The 24096-nt window shown below is 37.6% G+C and overlaps 1 protein-coding gene and 1 non-coding gene across 3 annotated transcripts in view; one reads left to right on the forward strand and one right to left on the reverse strand.

The window, feature by feature from the left end:
• The window catches only part of CMYA5 (cardiomyopathy associated 5), a 119956-nt gene that overhangs the window by 48099 nt on the left and 47761 nt on the right, over positions 1 to 24096 (forward strand). For both annotated transcript variants that reach the window (XM_057540266.1, XM_057540267.1), the window contains exon 2: positions 12685 to 22801. In XM_057540266.1, coding sequence (XP_057396249.1) covers positions 12685 to 22801 — 10117 coding nt within the window. The remainder of the gene's footprint in view (positions 1 to 12684; positions 22802 to 24096) is intronic.
• LOC114236943 (small nucleolar RNA SNORA72) lies at positions 9358 to 9486 on the reverse strand. Its single transcript, XR_003622786.1, has one exon. It is a non-coding gene; the product is annotated as a small nucleolar RNA SNORA72 (small nucleolar RNA).

Consider the following 24096-nt stretch of genomic DNA (forward strand, 5'->3'; position numbering starts at 1 on the left):
TTGGATGTGGGGTATCTTTTTTGGTGAGTTCCAGTGTCTTCCTGTCGATGATTGTCCAGCAGCTAGTTGTGATTCTTGTGTTCTCTCAAGAAGGAGTGACAGCACGTCCTTCTACTCTGTCATTTTGGTTCGGCAGCATGTTTATTCTTCGTGTTTTCATTGTCATTTGTCTCTATGTATTTTTTGATTTCCTCTTTGATTTCTAAAGTGATCTCTTGGTTATTTACTAACGTATTGTTTAGCCTCCATGTGTTCGTGTTTTTTATGTTTTTTTCCGTGTAATTCATTTCTAGTCTCATAATGTTGTGGTCAGAAAAGATGCTTGATATGATTTCAGTTTTCCTAAATTTACTGAGGCTTGATTTGTGACCCAAGATGTGATCTATCCTGGAGAATGTTCTGTGCGCACTTGAGAAGAAAGTGTAATCTGCTGTTTTTGAATGGAATCTCCTATAAATATCAATTAAATCTATCTGGTCTATTGTGTCATTTAAAGCTTCTGTTTCCTTATTTATTTTCATTTTGGATGATCTGTCCATTGGTGTAAGTGAGGTGTTAAAGTCCCCCACTATTGTGTTATTGTCGATTTCCTCTTTTATAGCTGTTAACAGTTGCCTTATGTATTGAGGTGCCCCTATGTTGGGTATATGTATACTTATAATTGTTATATCTTCTTCTTGGATTGATCCCTTGATCATTATGTAGTGTCCTTCCTTGTCTCTTATAACATTCTTTATTTTGGAGTCTATTTTATCTGATATGAGTATTGCTACTCCAGCTTTCTTTTCATTTCCATTTTCATGGAATATCTTTTTCCATCCCCTCACTTTCAGTCTGAATGTGTCCCTAGGTCTGAAGTGCGTGTCTTCTAGACAGCATATATATGGGTCTTGTTTTTGTATCCATTCAGCAAGCCTGTGTCTTTTGGTTGGAGCTTTTAATGCATTCACGTTTAAGGTAATTATCAATATGTATGTTCCTATGACCGTTTTCTTAATTGTTTTGGGTTTGTTTTTGTAGATCCTTTTCTTCTCTTGTGTTTCCCACTTAGAGAAGTTCCTCTAGCATTTGTTGTAGAGCTGGTTTGGTGGTGCTGAATTCTCTTAGGTTTTGCTTGTCTGTAAAGCTTTTGATTTCTCCATCAAATCTGAATGAGATCTTTGCCTGGTAGAGTAATCTTGGTTGTAGGTTCTTCCCTTTCATCACTTTAAGTATATCATGCCACTCCCTTCTGGCTTGTAGAGTTTCTGCAGAGAAATCAGCTGTTAACCTTATGGGAGTTCCCTTGTATGTTATTTGTCGTTTTCCATTGCTGCTTTTAATAAGTTTTCTTTGTCTTTAATTTTTGCCAATTTGATTACTGTGTGTCTTGGCATGTTTCTCCTTGGGTTTATCCTTTATGGGACTCTCTGCACTTCCTGGACTGGGGTGGCTATTTCGTTTCCCATGTTAGGGAAGTGTTTGACTATAATGTCTTCAAATATTTTCTCTGGTCCTTTCTCTCTCTCTTCTCCTTCTGCGACCCCTATAATGCGAATGTTGTCGCATTTAATGCTGTCCCAGAGGTCTCTTAGGCTGTCTTCATTTCTTTTCATTCTTTTTTCTTTATTCTGTTCCACAGTGAATTCCACCATTCTGTCTTCCAGGTCACTTATCCATTCTTCTGCCTCAGTTATTCTGCTATGGATTCCTTCTAGCATAGTTTTCATTTCTGTTATTGTATTGTTCATCTGTGTTTGTTTGTTCTTTAATTCTTCTAGGTCTTTGTTAAACATTTCTTGCATCTTCTCGATCTTTGCCTCCATTCTTTTTCCGAGGTCCTGGATCATCTTCACTATCATTATTCTGAATTCTTTTTATGGAAGGTTGCCTATCTCCACTTCACTTAGTTGTTTTTCTGGGGTTTTATCTTGTTCCTTCATCTGGTACATAGCCCTCTGCCTTTTCATCTTGTCTATGTTTCTGTGAATGTGGTTTTTGTTCCAAGGCTGCAGGATTGTAGTTCTTCTTGCTTCTGCTGTCTGCCCTCTTGGAATGACATTTTGTAATGGAATATTACTCAGCCATAAAAAGGAATGAAATTGGGTCATTTGTAGAGACATGGGTGGACCTAGAGACTGTCATAAAGAGTGAAGTAAGTTATAAAGAGAAAAACAAATATTGTATATTAATGCATATATATGGAATCTGAAAAAATGTATATAGATGATCTTATTTACAAAGCAGAAATAGATGCACAGACAGAGAGAACAAGCGTACGGATACCTTGGGTGATGGGGGGATGGGATGAAATGGGAGATTGGGATTGACATATATACAGTATTGACACTTAATACTATGTATAAAATAGATAACTAATGAGAACCTAGTGTATAGCTCAGAGAACTCTACTCAGTGCTCTGTGGTTATCTAAATGGGAAGGAAATCCAGAAGAAAGGGGATATATGTATACATACAGCTGATTCACTTTGCTGTACAGTAGAAACTAACACAATATTGTAAAGCAACTATACTTGAGTTAAAAATTTAAAAAATAAATAAAGTATTGAGAGAAAATACTGGTTAAGCATGGTGGAATCAAGTCTTCAGAGAAAAATACCTGTGAATATAGAATTTTATACCCTGAAAAAAGACTCTTAGAGTGGATGTGTAAAAACACTTTTTAAGGGAAAAGTAGGGTGAATTTACCACCAGGAAATTCACAGTAAAGGAAATACTAAAGCAAATTTTTTACGGCAGAGGAAAGTGATTCCAGATGGAATATTGGAGGTGGAGGAAGGAATGAAACGCAATTTTAAAAAATTCAGTTGGGTGCTTCCCTGGTGGCACAGTGGTTGAGAATCTGCCTGCCAATGCAGGGGACACGGGTTGGAGCCCTGGTCTGGGAAGATCCCACATGCCACGGAGCAACTAGGCCTGTGAGCCACAACTACTGAGCCTGCGCGTCTGGAGCCTGTGCTCTGCAACAATAGAGGCCGCGATAGTGAGAGGCCCACGCACCGCGATGAAGAGTGGCTCCCACTTGCCACAACTAGAGAAAGCCCTCGAACAGAAACGAAGACCCAACACAGGCAAAAATAATAATAAATTAATTAATTAATTTAAAAAAAAATTCAGTAGGGAAATCTAAATGAATATTGGCAGTTTAAAACAATAATAAAATTATGGCTATGAGATTTTAAAACATTTACAGAATTAAAATGTACAATTATAACAGCATGTAAGTTGAAATTATAATTTATGGTCCTTGTGTTTTCTTGGAAGAGATAAAAATACCAATTTGTGTTAGGCATTAATGATTCAAGGATGCATATTGAAATCTCTAGGATAATCACTAAAAGAATAGTAAAATATAACTGCCAAGCTAATAAAGGGGGTAAATAGAATAATAATAAATGTTCAATCTAAAACAAGGCAAGAAAGGAGAGAAAAAGGAAGATAGACTAGGTAGTATAAATAGAAAGCACATAATAAGATGGAAGATTTAACCCCAAATATATGGTGATTGTATTGGTAATTATATTAAGCTTAAATGGACTAAGTGCTCCATTTAAATTGCCAGAGTTGATTTTAAAAATCTTTGTGGGAGTTCCCTGGGGGTCCAGTGGTTAGGACTCAGTACTTTCACTGCTGTGGGCCAAGGGAACTAAAATCCCATAATATCATTAAAGATAAAAAGATTTGATTTGCAAAATACTTAATCCCCCAGGCCTGTTTCCTCATCTGGTAAATTAATATATCTACTTATGGAATTGTTGGATGAGAATTATACAACACATAGTAAAGCACATAGTAATATTAAAAAAAATAATAAAAAGATTTGAATAACACAACTAATAAGTCTGACCTACCTGACATACATAGAACAATACTGAGAAACCGCAGGACACATGTTCTTTTCCAGAACACATAAATATTTAAACAAACAAACAAACAAAATTTGGCCATATAGCCATAAAGCTAATCTCAATAAATTTCAAAGTATAACTTCTATAAAATAAATTCTTTGGTGACAATGCAGTTAAACTAGAAAGCATTAACAAAAAAGGTAACTAGGAAATCCCCATGTATTTTGAAATTAAGGAATATGTTTTAAGATAATCTCTGACTAGGCAGGGCTTGGCAACCAATTGAGCTGAGGGCCAGCCACATCTACCTAGCAGTGCACCCACAGCAGTCAGCCTGCCACAGCAGAAAGACCAATTCAGCCCATATAGAGGGCACCCCTGCAGCATATAGCTCTGGTGACCAAAGGGAAGTGTGCTGCTGGGGCGTATAGCATGTCTCCTACTTAAGGCTACTTCTCTAAGATTGGAAAATGAAATCAACATGCCATATACATAGAAATAAAAACAGAGAGTTAGGCAAAATGAAGTGACAGAGAATATGTTCTGAATGAAGGAACAAAATAAAAGCCCAGAAGAAGAACTAAGTGAAGTGGAGATAAGCAGTCTATCCGACAAAGAGTTCAAGGTAATGATCATAATGATGTTGAAAGAACTTGGGAGAAGAATGTATGAACACAGTGAGCAGTCAGTAGTTTCTAACAAAGAGTTAGAAAATGTAAAGAAAAACCAAACACAGCTGAAGAATATAATAATAATAATTGAAATTAAAAATACACTAGAAGGAATCAACAATAGTTTAGATGATACAGAGGGGCAGATCAGCAAACTGGAAGACAGAGTAGTGGAAATCAGTCAAGCTAAACAGGAAAAAGAATTTTTAAAAATGCAGACAGTTTAGGAGACTTCTAGGGCAATATCAAGCATACTAACATTCACATTTTAGGGGCCCCAGAAGGAGAGGAGAGGAGAGAGAGAAAGGAGCAGAGAACATAATAGCTGAAAGCTTCCCTAACCAAGGAAGGGAAACAGAAGCAAAGAGGTCCAAGAAGCAGAGAGTGCCAAACAAAATCAACCTAAAGAGGACCACACCAAGACACGTTACAATTAAAATGGCAAAAATTAAAGAAAAAGAGAGAATACTAAAAGCAGCAAGGGAAAATGAACATGTTACGTACAAGGGAACTTTCATAAAGCTATCAGATGACTTTTCAGCAGAAACTCTGCAGGCCAGGAGTAGCATGATATGTTTAAAGTGATGAAAGGAAAAGATGTACAACTAAGAATACTCCACATGGCAAGCTATCATTAAGATTTGAAGGAGAGATCAAGAGATTTACAGTCTAGCAAAAGCTAAAAGAGTTCAGCAACAAAAAAAAACCAGCTTTAGTAAATAAATTAAAAAACAAACAAACAAAAAAAACCCCAGCTTTTCAAGAAACATTAAAGTGAATTTTCTGAGTGTACAAAACAGGCCATAACTAGAAATGTGAAAATTACAAAAGGAAAAATTTCATCGGTAAAGGCAAATATACAGGAAAGGTAGTAGATCAACCACTTATAAACCTAGTAGGAAGGCTTTAAGACAAAAGTAGTAAAATCATCAATAGTCACAATATGTAGTTAAGGGATACAAAAGATGCAAAAAAGATATAAAATATGATGTAAAAAACATTAAACGTGTGTGGGAGGAGGGGAGTAAAAATGCAAGATTGTTAAAATGTGATTGACATTAAGAGATCAGCATCTTAAAATATCATATATCCTCAACAAAATACTAGCAAACAAATTCAACCATACTTTAAAAGGATCATACACCATGATCAAGTGGGATTTATCCCAGGGGTGTAAGGATGGTTCATTATCCACAAATCAATCAGTATGATACACCACATTAACAAATTGAAGAATAAAAATCACATGATCATATCAATAGATGCAAAAAAAGCTTTTTACAAAATTCAACATATATTTATGATTTAAAAAAAAACTCCCAGTAAAGCGGGTGTAGAAAGAACATATCTCAACATAATAAAGACTACATATGACAAGCCCTCAGCTAACATCATACTCAACAGTGAAAAGCTGAAAGCATTTCCTCTAAGGTCAGGAAGAAGACAAGGATGCCCACTCTCACCACTTTTATTCAACATAGTATTGGAAGTCCTAACCACAGTAATCAGATTAGAAAAAGAAATAAAAGGAATTCAAACTGGAAAGAAAGAAGTAAAACTGTCACTGTTTGCAGATGATGTGATATTATACACAGAATATCCTCAAGACCCACTAAAAATTAGTAGAACTCATCAGTGAATACAGTAAAAGTGCAGGACACAAAATTAATATACAGAAATCTATTGCTTTTCTATACATGAATAATGAACTATCAGAAAGAGAAATTGAGAAAACAATCCCATTTACAATTGCATCAAAAAGAATAAAACACCCAGGAATAAATCTGACTAAGGAGATGAAAGACCTGTACTCAGAAAACTATAATATGCTGATGAAAGAAATTGAGGACAACACAAACAGATGGAAAGACACACCATGCCTATGAATTGGAAGAATTAATGTTGTTAAAATGACCATATTACTCAAGGCAACCTACAGATTCAATGTAATCCCTATCAAAATACCAATGGCATTTTTCACAGAACTAGAAAAAATAATTCTAAAATTTGTGTGGAACCATGAAAGATCCTGAATAGCCAAAGCAATCTTGAGAAAGAAGAACAAAGCTGGAGGTATCACGTGCCCTGATTTCAAACTATACGACAAAGCTACAGTAATCAAAACAGTATGGTACTGGCACAAAGACACACCGATCAATGAAACAAAATTGAGAGCCCAGAAATAAACCCACACTTATATGGTCAATTAATCTATGATGCAAGAGGCAAGAATATACAGTGAGGAAAAGACAGCCTCTTCAATAAATGGTGTTGGGAAAATGACAGCTACATGCAAAAAAATTCATATTGGACTACTTTCTTACACCATATACAAAAATAAACTCAAAATGGATTAAAGAATTTATAAGACCTGAAACCATAAATCTTCTAAAAGAAAACATAGGCAGTGTGCTCTTTGACATTGATCTTAGCAATATATTTTGATATGTCTCCTCAGGCAGAGGAAACAAAAGCAAAAATAAACAAATGGGACTATATCAAACTAAAAAGCACAGCAAGAGAACTATCAACAAAATGAAAAGACTGCCTACTGAATGGGAGAAGATATTTGCTAATGAAATACCTGATAAGAGGTTAATATCCAAAAAATATAAAGAAAGCACACAACTGAACATCAAAAACAACCACCACCACAACAACAAAACAACAACAAAAAACCATACAACTTACTTAAAAAATGGGCAGAGGATCTGAATAGGCACTTTTTCCAAAGAAGATATTCAGGTGGCCAACGGGCTCATGAAAAATGCTCAACATCACTCATCATCTGGAAAATGCAAATCAAAACCACAATGAGGTATCACCTCACACCTGTCAGAATGGCTAGTATCAAAAAGACAACAATAATAAGTGTTGGTGAGGATGTGGAGGAAAGGGAACCCTTGTGTACTGTTGGTGGGAATGTAAATTGGTGCCACCACTATGGAAAACATTATGGAGGTTCCTCAAAAAATTAAAAATAGAATTATCATATAATCCAGCAATTCCACTCCATAAATCCAGCAATATTTATCTGAAGAAAATGAAACACTAATACAAAAAGATATCTGCACCCCTATGTTCATTACAGCATTATTTACAATAGCCAAGATATGGAAGCAACCTACACACACACATATATACACAATGGAATTTTACTCAGCCATAAAAAAGAATGAAATCTTGCCATTTGTGACAACATGGATAGACCTAGAGGTTTTTATGCTGAAGTGAAATAAGTCAGAGAAAGAAAAATACTGTATAATTTCACTTATATGTGGAATCTAAAAAACAAAACACATGAACAAACAAGACAAAAACAGAGTTATAGATACAAAGAGGTCATTAGAACAAAGAGGTCATTGCCAGAAGAGAGGGGAACGGAGAGAGGAGAGAAATAAGTGAGGGAGATTAAGAGGCACAAGCTTCTAGTTGCAAAATAAATGAGTCAGAGGTATGAAATGTTCAGTGTGGAGAATATAGTCAGTGATGATATAATATCTTTGTATGGTGACAGATGGTAACCAGTGTTATTATAGTGATCATTTTGAAATGTATAGAAATATTGAATCACCACGTTATGTACCAGGAACTAACGTAGTGTTATAGGTCAGTTATACTGAAAAAACAAACAAACAAACAGACTCTTAGAAAAAGAGATCAGATTTGTTGTTACCAGAGGCAAGGAGTGAGGGAATTGGATGGAGATGGTCAAAAGGTACAAACTCCCAGTTATAAGATAAATAAGTACTAGGGATGTAATGTACAACATGATAAATATAATTAGCTTTCTGAAAGTTGTTAGGAGAGTAAATCCTAAGCATTCTCATCACAAGGAAAAATTTTTTCTTTTTCTTTTATTTCATATCTATATGAGATGATGAATGTTCATTAAATTTATTGTAATCATTTCATGATGTATAGAAGTCAAATTGTTAAGCTGTACACCTTAAACTTATACAGTGTTCTATGTCAATTATATCTGAATAAACCTGGAAGAAAAAGAAGTAAATAAATAAAGAAATAAATAATTTCTGGGTCAGATCAGATATCACAATGGAAATTCAGAAATATTTTGAGATTAATAATAATAATGATGAAAATACTATATACCAACTTTTATGTGATGCATCAAAATCTTTGGTTAAAGAGAAATGCCTAGTCTTAAGTTATAGTAAAGGAGAAATATCAGAAATATTAGAAAGGGAGAAAGGTAGAAATTAATGATATAAGAATCTATCTCAAGAAGGTAGAAAAATACTTGCTAATTAAACTCAAATTTGAAAAACGAAATAATAGAAGCAGACATTTATGAAATAGGAAACATCAATAAAGCCAAACTTTATTGAAAAGATTACCAAATGATAATGTCTGCCAATTTTTATAAAGATGAAGAACATAAAAAGGAGACACAAATGACCAATATCAGAATTGAAAAAATGGATATAATTTTAGATCTTACAAAAACTTAAAATATCCTGAAAGAATACTATGAACAAATTTAATCCAATGATTTTTTTAAATTTAGGTTAAATATGTCAATTCTTAGAAAAATACAACATATCAAAAGTGACACAAAAAGAAATTTCAGATAGTCACATAACTATTAAATAAATTAAACTGCTAATTAAAACCTTACTGTAGAGAAGAATACAGGTTCAGATGACTTCACCAGTAAAGTCTACCAAGCACTCAAGGGAGAAATAGTACAATCTTCTACAAACTCTTCCAGAGAATAGTGAAGGAGAGAACACTTCCCAATTTGTTCTTTGAGGCAGCACAATGTTTTGTTTTGTTTTGTTTTGTTTTGTTTTGTTTTGTTTTGTTTTTCTTTTTTGGTTTATCCTCAGCATTTACAAAACCAGACCTTGGGAAAGAACTAGGTCTGGGGACACATGCATGGTCTTAGTATAGCAAATGTTTAGCCTGCCCTGATTATTACAAGAGGCAGCACAATCTTGATGCAAAAACCTGACAAGCACGTTGTAAGAAAGGATATTATAGGACAATTATTCATGAACACAGGAGCAAAATTCCTAAACAAAATCCAGCTTTTTAATATAAAAAACATAATACATCACAACCATGTTGAAGTCATTTCAGGAGTTCAGGGTTGGTTTGACATCTGGAAATCAATCATAATTCACCACATTAACAGAATAAAGAATATGGTCATCTTCATTGTTGCATAAAAATTATATAATAAAATTTAGTATTCATTCATTATTAAAAATCTCTCTTAATAAATAGGAATAGAAGGAAATCAGATAAAGTTTATCCTCAAAAGGAAGAAGTCTTTGGCACTCAACTCGATATCAGTCTGTTCTTTCCTGGATCTAACTCAAATCTACTGAACCTTCTCCTTGACCAATTCTGAAAGGAGGAAGGAAGTGAGCTCACCAGGTCATCAAGAAGTGTTTCTCCTCACTCTCAGATAAATCTGCATGGGAAGCCAAGTAATAATCAGAAGGTTGCTTTGTGAGAATCAGAGGAGAATGAATAAGATCATGTTCATAGCCAATATCCATTAATTATGGAAAGTTGATGTATACATCTTTGCATAGATGAGAACATTTGTGTTCCTGAGTAAGAAACACTTCTGAACTCTAGGGGGATCATTGGTCTTCTATTAAGGAAAATGGTTTCTTTACACTGAGTGTAATTTGAGTACTTGGGCTATGACTTTACACATGCTAATATAGTTATTCTCTGATTCCTGTTGGCTGTGTTATTCTTCTATTCCTTTGCTCCTGTCCAATAATCCAGACATCCCCAAATACTTTGGGTTTCTCAGTGAGCCAGACTGATTTATTCATGTGTATGTTTTTTTCATATCCTGTGACATTTTCCTGGAATGAGCTTCCCATGCTCACACCACCACCACTCTTCATCCATTTGGCAAACTCCTATTTCCTCTTCAGAATCCAGTGCAAGTATCTTTCCTCTTGAGGTCTTCCCTTCTTTATGTTCTCACTGTATCTTGCCTATCTTCTGTAAATGAACTTACCACACTGTATTAAAATGTTTAGTTCTGTCTCCCTGTTAGATTTTGAATTTCTTGAGAGAAGATTCTGTGTCTTTATATTTGTATTCCTAGTATTTAAACTCAATAAAATTTTATTAAATGAAGAAATAAATGAGTGAATGAATAAGTAAATGATTGAGTGAACCCACCTCAGTAGGCCTCTATCTTGTTATGATCAACATTTGGGTATTCTGCTAAGCACTCATGAACTCATTCTAATGAGTAATGAAAACCTCTCTGGTTGAGTACATTGAATTTGCAATCAATAATTAACTTTAAATTGAATTATAATTGCTTTTGTAATACTACTACAATGATGGGCATTCGAAATGCTGACTTTTCAGTTGCATGCTATAATCTTAATTTTTAATTTCATTCTGCCTTTGTTAAGTTAAACAGACAGGAGAAGGGGTAGAAGGAATTGAAAATTTCAAGGAATAAGTTTAATTAGGTATGTAAAGGAGCCTGAAAAAACATTAAAAATAAGATTCAGTTCAGAAACAAGATAAGGTATTAATTGCTAATTAAGTTCAGTAGTTTAATACCAAAGCAAATAAGTGAGAGCAGAGTTACCAGGGAAATGGAGAAACCAGTTCTTTTCACTGCTTTCCAGCCATTTTCACTAACTGCATGTGTAGAAAATGAAATTGTTTTCAGCACCCTGGGGTAAATGGATGAGGATGCTTGCTTCCGAAGACCAGTGCCCCAGGGGTTCTGGCTGCCCCAGGCTCGACTTGGTCATGGGTGAGATCTAAGGAGATCAGGATCTCAGCAGTCCATAAGCCCTTTGCTGCTGACTGCTGGGGAAACAATGAAGTTTCAGAAAGGGGAGTTGAATGTACCTGCAAAGATTTATGGTCTTGGCTTTCAGCCTAACCTAGCAAACTAAAAAGCATTCAGGGTAAGCTAGAAAGGCATGTACTAGTTAAGTTTCATAGCTAGGATTGTATAGGCCAGTGATTTGCAACTCTGGATGCATAATGGAGTCACCTGGAAGCTTTTAAAACTTCCTACCCTAGTACGATTAAACTAGCATCTCTGTGGGAAGGGGTATAGGGTGGCATCAGTATTTTTTAAAATCTCTCTACAGATGATTCTAAAATGTATCCAGAATTAAGGACTGCTAATATAAGCAGTGACTGATGATAAAAAAAATGATTGGTTAGGGACCTAAATTTTAACTCTGTATGTTTTTTAAAAGTGCCTTAATTGAATACTTATGCTTAGTGGTTTTTTAGCATAGATTTTTTTTTTTTGGTTTTGTTTTTATTGTTGTAGAAAAGTGTGTAAGTCAGTCAATAGTTCTGTATTTATCTCAGTCTTGAACTTAAAGGCAAATATGCCTGCTGAATTGGTCAGGGATGGTAACACTGGAGGTTTTAAAACTAAGCCTTGAAGAGTAGATGGAATTTAAATATGCAGGAAAGGTAGATTAAGGTGGGGGATAAGAATTGTAAGTGGAAGAATGGCATGAGCACAGGGGAGGAGAAAGTGTAAGAAAATTCCAGGGAAGAGTGCTGCAGAGTCTGAAACAAAGGCCCAATGGCAATTGAAAGGGACAGCCAAAGCCAGCCATCTCTTGAGGGCATATGAGAGCAGTCCAAGGAGACCATCTTTCCAAACCTCTTTAGCCATTGAAAATGACCATGCCCAGGCTCCTTTGATCTCTAGTTCAAGGATTATATGGAGGACCTGATTACAGATCATGTTTATTGAGTGTTAATTACATGCCAGGCACATTTTCTAAGCATTTCATGTGTATTAGCTAATTTAACCCTCACAGCAGTCCCGTGAAGTAGGTTCTATTATGATCCCTGGTTTGCAGATGAGTTAAGTACAGCACAGTAGGCTGCTGTTTTTTTTTTGTGATCTCTCTATATTCACTACTTTCCCTTCATGGCCCTGACTCAGAGTTTCCATGATACATTTACTGAACACAGAATTATCTAGTTAAAACAGAAATGTACCATGTAAGGGTAGGGTGGAAGTGGGTACTTGGAAAGAACGTCAGCTAGGGATCAGAGAGTTAAGTATTTTGAATTTAATTTAATTTAATTTAATTTAATTAATTTAACTAAAAATATGTTATTTTTATTATTAATATATGTAGAATTATTAATAATATCATTATTTACTCTAGGTTATCAGACCAGAATGAAGAGGGCAAGACCAAGCAGAAGTGTATCATATCTGACCCCTCCTTTTCCATGGTAACAGTTCAACGGGAAGATAGTGGAATAACCTGGGAGACCAATTCAAGTAGGTCTTCCACTCCTTGGGCCTTGGAAGAAAGTCAGACCTCTGGTGTGTGTAGTCTGGAAGGGTCAACTCTGAAGTCTCCTCCAGGGAATGTTTCCTTTATTGTGGATGAAGTTAAAAAAGTTCGGAAAAGAAAGCCTAAGTCAAAGCATGGCTCACCATCATTGCGTCGGAAAGGCAACAAAAAAAGAAATTCTTTTGAATCCCAAGATGTTCCAGCAGACAAAACAAGTAATCCTTTAATTTCAGAAAGCCAGGAACTAAAGACCCAGAAAGAGAAGTCATCTACTGGCATTTATGATAAGATGAGAAAAAAGAAGACCACCTCAAATACACCTCCTGTTACTAGGGCCATATACAAAGAACACAAACCATTAGTGTTAAAGCCAGTCTACATAGGAACAGTACAATATAAAATTAAGATGTTTAATTCTGTTAAAGAAGAATTAATTCCTTTACAATTTTATGGAACATTGCCAAAGGGTTATGTAATTAAAGAAATACATTATAGGAAGGGGAAAGATGCGTCCATTAGTCTAGAGCCAGATTTGGGCAATCATGATTCTAACGTAGTTTCCAAAACAGGCAAATCAGTAGCCCAAAGCATAGACAATGATGAAGTAAAAGAGCTTGCTCCACCCTGGAGAGGTGCAGTTTCCAAGGGATCGAAGTCCCTGACCTCATTCAGTCATGAAGATCTAAAGAAAATTTACGTTGATTCTCCCTTAAGGGCTGCATCTACTACCAAGCACACACCTTCCTCTTATACAAGTAATGACACAGCAGAACAAGAAACACAGCTCAGTGCTCCACAGTCAGTGTCACAGCTGCCAGCTGATGAAGCAAAACCCTGTGAGATAGAGCCTTCCTCTCTTACACCTAATACATCTGCGCCTGTGTTCCTGGAAAAAGCAAAGGAAGACTCTGAGGCTGATTCACGAGAAATGGTAACTGCAGAGCATGACTCTTCAGTCTCACCGCCGTTAGTGGATGAGGTAAAGAGGGAAGACGTAACTTCTGCTGACCGTTCCAGTCCACTGGAGGCAGAGAAGGGTTCTCTGGAAACACTTTCACCAGGTCTGACAGCCTCTATCCAGGAAGATTTTGGTCCAGAGAGAGAAGAACTGGATCTGACTTCACCAGAAAGGGCAAAACCAGTCTCTGAACAACTGAACCCTCCTCATCTCACTGTCAAAGGAGAGAAGGATGAAAACATGCCCGAGCCATCCATTTCTCTTTCTGAACCTCTAGTGTTAGAGGAACCAGAGAAAGAAGAAATAGAAACACCTCTACCAATATATGCTACCCCTGAACCTGAAGATTCTAATTTAGTGGAAGAAGAGATCATAGAAATTGATTACCCAGAAAGTCCATCAGTTTCTGAGGAGCCCTTCCCACCATGCTTGGCCCCTGAAGTAGAGCAGAAAGAAGAGGAGACCATTCTGCCATTACTGACGACATCAACACCTGAACATGTCACCTTGTCTGAGGAAGAAAGAGAGGAAAATGAGTCTGTTTCTACTGATTCTGCTTTCATATCGGAGTATTCAGTCCCACAGGATTTGAACTATGAACGAGAGAAGCAAGAAGTTGAGCCAGTTTCTTCACCTAATGTAAAACCTGTATCTGAACATGCAGTTTTGTCAGAAGAGGAGAATGATGAATTTGAGCCTTATTCCCCAGCTTCAGCCTCTGCATCTGTCTCACCATCCACAACTGAGAAGACTCCTGAATGCCAGTCCCCACTGTTTTCAACAGCTACATCAGAGCACATGGTCTTGTCCAGAGAAGAGGCTTCAGAAAATGGGCGTTACACACCACATTCCACATCTGCTTCTGAATATTCAATTCCCTCATGGGCAACAAAAGAGTCACCAAAGAAAACAACTGACCATAAGTCCCCATTAACATCAAAAGGTGTGTCTGAGCCCCTGATTCTGTTAGAAGAAGAGAAGGAAGACACTAGGCTGTATTCCCCAGAGGTGGCCTCTGTATCTGAACATTCTCTCTCGCCATATACAACTGAGGGGACTTCTGAATGCCAGTCACCACTGCTTTCAACTGCTACACCTGAACATGTTGTCCTATCAGAAGAAGAGAACCTAGGAAATGAGCGTTTCACACCAGATTCAACACTGACCTCCCAATATGCAGTCCCACCAAATGTAACACAGGAATCCCCAAAGAAAATAATTGGTGATGTCTCCCTGTTGAAATCAAAAGGTATTTCTGAGCGCAAGACTCTGTTAGAAGAAGAGAAGGAGGACACCAGATTCTATCCCCCAGAGGTGGCCTCTGTATCTGAATGCTCTCTGCCACCATACACAACTGAGGGGACTCCTGAATGCCAGGCCCCACCACTTTCAGCCACCCCATCTGAACATGTGGTCCTCTCAGAAGAAGAGACAGTACAGATGGAGTGGTACACACCCTCTTCCACCTCTGCATCTGAATTTTCAGTACCACCATATGCAACACCGGAGTCACAGGAGGAAGAAATTGTCCACAGATCCCCTTTAAATCTAAAAGGTGCCTCCTCACCCATGAATTTCTCAGAAGAAGAGCAAGAAGACATTGGACCTTTTTCTCCAGACTCTGCATTTGTGTCAGAATTCTCATTTCCACCCTATGGAACTCAGGAGACAAAGAAAAGAGAATTTGAGTGTGATTCTCCAATATGTTTAACATCACCATCTGAACACACGATTTTGTCAGATGAAGATACCGAAGAAGCTGAACTTTTTTCTCCAGACTCAGCATCACAAGCTTCCATCCCACCATATAGGATCCCAGAAACAAATAAGGAGAAAACTGAGCCTGATTCACTGTTAACTGCAATGGCTGCGTCAGGATATTCCTGCTTCTCAGAAGCAGATGAGGAAGAAATTGCACCAACTGCTACACCTGTACCTGAGCATCTGAGTTCATCACAGAAGCAAAGAACTGAAACTTCTCCTTTGACGTCTGCACCTGAAGACTTGCGTTGGCTCCCTTCAACAAATGAAGGAGAGATTAAACCAGATGCTCAAACAACATCAACAACTGTATCTGAATATCTCATTATGGTACAGAAGCAGAGAACTCGAGCATATTTAGAACCTGAGTCTGAAGACATGATTCCGCCATGTTTAACCAGTGATTCAGAGAAGGGAGAAATTAAGACTAGTTCATCACTAGCTGCAACACCTGCACAATTGTCCATGGTAAAGGAAGAAACCAAACCTGTTTTGCCTGTATCTCAGTGTTCAGTTTCACCTGATTCAGTCCATGCAATTAAGAAAGAACAAGAACCCAAAACATCACTCACGCCAAAATCTGCAGATGAACAGATGGCTTTGTTAAAAGTTAAAAGTAAGGAAGAAATTGTGCCTGATTCTCAAGAAGCTATAGCACATGTATTACAGGATCAAGAAATGGAGCCTCAGCCTCCAAATGTTCCAGAATCTGGGATGAAAGATTCAGTTCTGCCTGACTTGGTAGATGAGCCAAAGAAGGATGTCAAACCCAGTTTAGCTCCAACTGTGACATCTGAACTAGAACAGAGAAGGTTGTCAGAGAATGAGCCTGAAGTAATAAAGCCATATTCACCTCTAAAGGAAACATCTTTATCTGGACCTGAGATTTCATCAGTAGTGAAAACAGAAGTGCAACATGATTCTAAAATAACTGGTACACCTAGAGTGCTGCATTCAGCGTCACCAGGAGTGGAAAAGGAAGTTGAGCATGCACCACCCATATCAGAATGTTCAGCTTTATCAGAAGACATAAAGAAAGAAATCGAACCCAGTTCTTCAATAACCACGACATCTGTAACAAAGCATGATTCAAGCTTAACCAAATTAGCAAAAGAAGAAATCCCAACAGATTTATCTCTTACCACCCCTATAGAATATCCAGTCTTAACAAAAGTAGGAAAGAGTGAATTAGGAATTGGTTTGCCGCTTCAGATGGTAACATCTGTAGACAAGCATTCACTTCTTAAAGAAGAAGACAAGGTAGCAATTAAAGCTAGTTCTTCTCCCACTGAAACTGCTGCATCCCAAAGTCCGGCTTGGTCAGAAGTAGGGAAAGAAATTAAATTTGATTTACCTGCAAGCATATCCTCTATACCAGAGCATTCTGTTTTGTCAAAGGTAGAAACTGAAGACATTAAACCTGGGTTGGCAGTAACCAAAACATTGTCTTCTCAGCATTCAGATGTATCAAAGGAAGCAAGGGTGGAAAACAAACAAGAGCTTTCATTTTCTACAGTCCTCGACTCTGAATATTTGGATGTATCACAGAAAAAAAATTCTGTGTCTGCCTCAGAGATGTCAGGACCTGACCATGTGCTTTCGCTCAACCTAGGTGGTGAGATAAAGAAAACAGAAACTGAACTTCCTTCCTCACAGAACGTGTCACCTGCACTCAAATATATAGTTACAAACGGCAAAAATGAGCAAACAGCAAGTTCTTTTCTTGAGTTAGAATATTTAGCAACAGAAGATTTAGCTTCAACATTACCAACCCTCTGTGGTGATAAGAGCAAACAGGCAATGGAGACACCTTCTATAGTTCAGGGAGATTTCCTGTCAGAAAAACAAGATCTTGCTCTGGCACAGCTCTCTTTGGAACCTGAGAAGGAAGACAAGCCACATCAAGTATCAGAATTACCAAATTCTGGCTCTGAATTCACCGGTGGTTTAGGTAGGCAAAGTGAATCCATAGATACAAAACAAATAAAATCTCCCATAACTGAAACAGGGGATTCTGTCTTAGAAAAGGGCCTAGCTGAACTTAGGAGCAGAGGAGAAGGAAAAGAAGAAAACAGGGGACTTCATGTGTCAACTACAGTGCCTGAAATTTCAGAGGTTTCATCATGCCTTAGGGAGGAACCTCAGATTGAAGAAATTAAATCTTTCTCTCCTAATGTAGTTAGCTTAGGATCAAGGGAAGCATTTACTTCTCTAGTTGAAGGAGACAACCCAGAAGAACTTCAGCCATACACTTTTTCTTTAAAAGGATTATCAGGAGAGTTGAACCATTCAGTTGACTTTAAAAAAGAAGGAAAACAAGAAATAAGCCTGTTACTGCCAACAGGAAATTTGAAGGCACAAGTGACAGAAAATACTGTAACTAAACTAAATGAAGAAACTGACCAACCAAATTCATTTCATGTACCCCAGAGTATAACAGAGCCATCAAAGATTGCTTCTTCTGACTTCCTTGTGGAAGAAGAGAAGCCTGAAAAAGAATTTCATTCAGACCAAGCTGTTAAATTACCTGACGTAAGCAGATCTTTTGCAGATAAACAAGATGTGGGTATTAAACAATTTTTGTCTATGAAAGAAAATTTGCCTTTGGAAGAATCAAAATCATTTATGACAACTGAGCCTACAGATGTTAAAGAAACACACATGAAAGAGGCCCTTATTTCTCCAAAGGATGAAAACTGGATGCTGAAAAAGCCAGAGAGAGACTTGGCAAGTCATCATGAAGAAACAGTCCTTGGATATGTGCAGCTGGGTTCCTCTGGTACCAGTGATCTGATGACAGGGCAGCTCAAGCCTGCTCTCTCAGAGAAAGACCACGCAACTGAAATCAGAAGGCAAATTCTGCCATATTCTGCAGAAGAATCTCACTTATCATTACAAGAACCAGTGTCTACTCTCGATACCTCTAGTGGTAACGTAGAGACCTTAGCAACTAAAACTTATTCTTCTGAAGAAATAAAGCTGGCCCCCAAACCAAAATCTTTAGTTCCAGCTGGAAATGTGGAGAGAAATGAAGCAGAAGGGAAGCAGACCCTTTCTTTAGTGGGGAGTGAAAGTTTGGTTTCGGAGAAAGCAAACACAGAATTTTCCAGGCCTTGCAAAGAAGACAGCTGGGAAGAAATCAAAACACCATCGGAAAGAATCCTCCAGAAACCAGTGTCTGGCCCATCAACGGAAGAGGTCAAATCAGAAACTCTTCCCTGTCTTGCCAAAGCAGCCCATTTCCTGGCAGAAGAGGCAGAACTTGCACTGGGCAATGAAAAAGAAGCACACAGGCATATATCTCCCTTACCTGGAGAAGAATCAAAAGTGGTTCAGTCAAAGGTTGTAGATGATGCTGAGAGAGGGAAACCAGCATCTGAAGTGAAAACACCGACACAAATAAAACCCCTCTCCTCAACCCAAGAAAATGAAGAACCTCAACCCCCAGAGTCACCTGAGGTCATACAAAAGCTGCCCAAGCAGCAGAAGGCAGTGGAGCCAGGCCTCTCTGAGGAAAAGGGAAAGAAAGGAATTCCACCTTTCACATCGTGGATGTCCAGTTTGTTTTTACGATCAAGCACTCCAGATAACAAAGTTGCTGAAAAAGAAGATTTAGAAGCTCAACCAAGCCCATCTGTAGAAAAAGTAGTGACCATGATAGAGCCTGGAGGTCCTGCTCCAGCTGACGTTCATGCAACTGAGAAGCCAGCGGATCATCTATTGCTAGAGGCCAAACCTGAAACTGCTGCAGAATCCACAGGTTCTTTAGTTAAATCTGGTGAAGGTCAAGACTTTAAAGAAAAACCCACATTGTTATCAAATGTAGAAGTTTTGCCACAGCCAAAATCCAACTTTGAGGCATCTAGTGAAGATTATGGGAAGAAAGAAGTCCGAGACTATTCAGAGGAAATGGACCTAAACTCAGTAGTTACTTCTGCTGATGGTGAGGGACATCTTAGAATTCAATCTTATTCTCCCATGGGTGAGAAATCCATTATGGAAGAAGCCAAAAATGCTGTTCGTCTTCATATCACTGATGGTAAAAGACCCCAGAAGCCAGAAATCTCCCCTCCATCTAAATGGAATATTTCTATCCTTAAAGAAGAGCCAGGAAATGATCAAAAAGAAAAATCACTCTTTTTATTTGATGCAGTAGATAAGGTGCCACAACAGCCAAAATCAGCTTCATCTAGCTTTGCAAGTAAAAATATCACAGAGGAATCAGAGAAGCTGGAGTCAATAATTTTGCCAGTAGAAGAATCTAAAGACAGTTTAATTGATCTTGGTGAAGACACACTAGAGAAAGAGATGCCAAAACCTACTTCCTTGAAAATTTCTGAAGAGGAAATAAAACTCAGATCTGTTAGCCCAACTGAGGAGAAAGGTTACTTGGGAATGAGATCATATTCCTTGGAAGAAAAGAAGGTGCTGGCAGAAAAACAAGAAACGGTGACCCCATTAGAGCTTAGAGGTAGTAATGAAATAGGGAAGGCACAAATTACACATGCATCTAGCCCTATTAAATTGGAAGAACCAAAAGCTGCTACTGCGCTGCAGCAAGTCTATCAAAATGAAGACCACAGAGAAAGATACAAAATTATTGAGGAGGATAAAGGAGAAGAAAAAGAAGAGCAGTCACATGCATTTTTAGAAGGAAAGGAGCAGCAGGAAATTCAGCCTTATTCCATGAATATAGCCAGGCATATGCCTGAAGAGTCAGATATCTCTTTCAGTCATTCTTTGGGTGAAACTCAACCATTTTCATTAGTTAAAACTACAAAAATTACTGAAAAATCAGAAACCATGTTCTCAGAGGCTCACCCAGAAATCAGGGAAACAAAGGCAGTAGGAACCCAACCACATCCATTAGAAGAATGTGAAGTTTTGGTGGAGAAAACCAAGACTTTCCTTCCAGTAGATCTTCCTTATCGTGATGAAATAAATGATCACTCTTTACCGAAGGAAGGAAATCTGGTATTGGACAAGTCAAGCAGGGATGTGGTAAGTCACAATGAAGAAAAGGGACAGGTCACAGCGTCAGAGCTGCCAAAAGGTGGCTCAGTAGATACAACAAAAGAAAGTAAACAAGCATCTCCATCTAAAGAATCTGAAAGGATTTTAGATCCATGGTCAGAATTGACTCCAGAGAGGCATATGGTCCATACTATTCAAACATCTCAAGATCAAGCATCTGAAATGTCTAAACAATCTGTTCTTGTTTCAAAGCACCACTTGGAAGCTGTGGAAGATGCCCATGTAAATGAACCGTGCTCTTCAGCGAGCAGCAACTATGCTCAATTTATAACTAATGCATCAACAATCAGTATTGCTGAGATGATTTCCAAGGAGCCTGAAGACACATATGTAAGAGATGAAGAATTTACAGTGACTAGTAAGCCAGCTGGACTTTCAGAAGAGCAAAAGAGTGCCTTCAGTATCATTTCTGAAGGTTGTGAGATATTGAACATTCATGCTCCTGCATTTATTTCTTCAGTTGATGAGGAAGAAAGTGAACAAATCCAAGATAAGTTAGAATATTTGGAAGAGAAGGCCTCATTTAAGCCTATACCCTTCCATGATGAGAGTGAGGCAGTTGCTTGCCATAAAGCATTACAGAGTAAGTTAGAAGATTCTGATAAAAAAGTTACACCATCGAAAGAAGACCAAAAAAAGGAAACTCATACAACCAAAGAGGAGATATCCACAGATTCAGAAACTGGTGATTTAGCCTTTAATCAGCCTGCAATTCCCAGTGAAGAGGATTATTTTGAAAAATATACATTGATTGATTATAACATCTCCCCAGACCCAGAAAAACAGAGAACTCCATGGAAATTAAATGTTGAAAGAGAGCTGTCAAAGGAAGTCCCAGGAGAAACTCTCTCTCTCCCAGAATGTTCAGAGGAAAGTGCCCTAGAATATGAATATGAATTGGTGAAATTAGATGAAAGTTTTTATGGACTAGAAAAGGACTACAGCAAATTATCTGACCCAGATACCCAAAAGTCTTCGGTTATCCAAAAATCAGCTGACAGAGATGCTCCAAAGAGCATAAATAGAGATGTGGACTCAAAGTCACCTGGGATGCCTTTATTTGATGAAGAGGAAGGAGTTTTGTCACGAACCCAGATATTTCCTACCACTGCTAAAGCCATTAATCCTGAACTTCTGGAGGAGCCACCTGCACTGGCATTTTTATATAAAGATCTGTATGAAGAAGCAGTTGGAGAGAAAAAGAAAGAAGGGGAGACAGCTTCTGAAGGTGACAGTGTGAATTCTGAAGCATCATTTCCAAGCAGAAATTCTGACACTGATGATGGAACAGGAATATATTTTGAGAAGTACATACTCAAAGATGACATTCTCCATGACACATCTGTAACTGAAAAGGACCAAGACCAAGGTCTAGAAGAAAAGCCAGTTGGTAAGGGTGATTCATACCAACCAATAATTGCAGAAGGGGAAATTTGGGGGAGGTTTGAAACTATTTGCGGGGAGGAGAGTCTGGAAGAGAAACAGAAAGCAGCTTACAGGGAAGGAGAATCAGTAGGCCACGTGGAGGCTCTTGACAGTGTAGCTATGCAGAGGAAAGCTTCCATCACCGAGGAAGTCAGAGTGGTTACCCAGAGGATAAGCTATGCGGTTCCATTTGAAGACACTCATCATGTCCTGGAGAGAGTAGATGAAATGAGCAGCCAGACTAATGAAGCAGCAAATGCAAATCCAGAGGTCAGTCTGAATGTCCCAGTACAAGTGTCCTTCCCAGAGGAAGAATTTGCATCTGGTGCAACTTGTGTTCAAGAAACACTGCAAGAAGAACCTCAAATAATGGTTCCCCCTGAGCTGAGTGAAGACCGCCTCCGCAGTAGCCCTGTTCAGGATGAGTATGAATTTGCTGAATCCCTGAATTACGAAGTGGTTACTCAAGACACTTTATTAGAAGAACTGTATTCAGAATCCACCCCTGAAGATGTGTTATTTCAAGGAAAGGAATCCTTTGAACATGTCAGTGAAAATGAATTTGTCAGTGAGGTGGAACAAAGTAAGTCTGCTGAACAGGAAGGGTTGGACGGAGAGATGACAGAACAAGACCAGTTATCGTCAGAGTTGGTAACCGAGAAGGAACAAAAGGAATTGAAAAAGTCCCAGATTGACACATATTGCCACACATGTAAAATCCCAATTTCTGCTGTTGACAAGCTGTTTGGCACCCACAAAGACCATGAGGTTTCAACGCTTGATACAGCTATAAGTGCTGTAAAGGTAAATAGATTTTAAAGCATACAAGTGTGTAATCATACATAGACGTTTAATTGGCTTTCTCATTTTCTCAATTTTAAAAAATGACCAATATTTGATACATTTATCTTTAGGCATAATAGTCTGAAAAAAACTAAGAATATTTCCCTAGTTATTCAGTTAAGATCACTTTGACAAACATTTATTGGGTACATAGTATGTGCCAGGTATTCTTCTAGATTCTGGAGATACCAGGATAAATAACATGGGGCATTGCCTTTGAGGGATCTTATGACAGTAGCCCTTAACATTATCAAAAAGGCAAATAAATTTAAATTAAAAAATATGCACTTGAGCATAAAGCACAATTTATTTTCTGTTATCTATAATATCATCCTTTAAAAATACACATTTACATTATATTAAGCAATTTTATTGCAAGTTTTATAAAATACTCAAGACAGACATTTTAAATTTTGGTTTTCTCCACATTTCTTCTTTATTTATAAAATTGATGTTAGAAGTGGAAAACTTTTGCATTCCTTCTGGCTATGTCTATAGACTCCCAATGTTAGAAAGTTAGTCACAACATATATCCTTATGTATGTGATTATAAGTATCCTACTCCCTCAGAGATACTATTGAAAATCAAACATTTAGTCTTTAAGATTCTCATCTACCTTTCAATAGCCTTCTAACTGGAATCTCCACTCTTATCTCATCAATCTATTCTCCATACAGTAGCCAGAATGATCTAAAATTGCAAGTAATGGCAAGAATTGAGCACTTACTGTGGACCAGGCAATGTGTTAAGGTCTTTATATACAAGATATCTTTTAATCCTTACGACAACCCTGTCATTGTCATCGATTTGCAGATAATGAAATGGGCTCAGATAGTTTAAGTCCAAGGTCATAGAAGACAGAACTAGGACTGGTACCCACGTCTGTCTGATGCTAGAGCTCATGCTCTTGACTGTGTATCCATGTTGCTCTGCTCAGTGCCTTCCTAATGGTAGCAATTTTCAATATGATTATTCAATTAGGTCACTGATAAATGATTGTCAGGCTCATTTTGATTCTGTAGGAAAACATATTAGAATTTTGGCTTTTTTTTTTTTTCTGGAAAAGTAATCCTTCTCAACTTATATGATATTGGTTTTATATTTCCAGGGTGAAACTTTGTTGAAACTTTACCTGGTCAAGTTTGGGGTAGGGCATGGGTCAATTTCTTTTTGGAATCTCAGGCATTGAGATGCATCAACACCAGTGAAATATGCCCCATTCTTTGATGACACTTGGTTTTGTTGACTAACAACT

The sequence above is a fragment of the Balaenoptera acutorostrata genome, chromosome 2 (genome assembly GCF_949987535.1).
Source record: "Balaenoptera acutorostrata chromosome 2, mBalAcu1.1, whole genome shotgun sequence".
NCBI classification, from domain to species: domain Eukaryota; kingdom Metazoa; phylum Chordata; class Mammalia; order Artiodactyla; family Balaenopteridae; genus Balaenoptera; species Balaenoptera acutorostrata.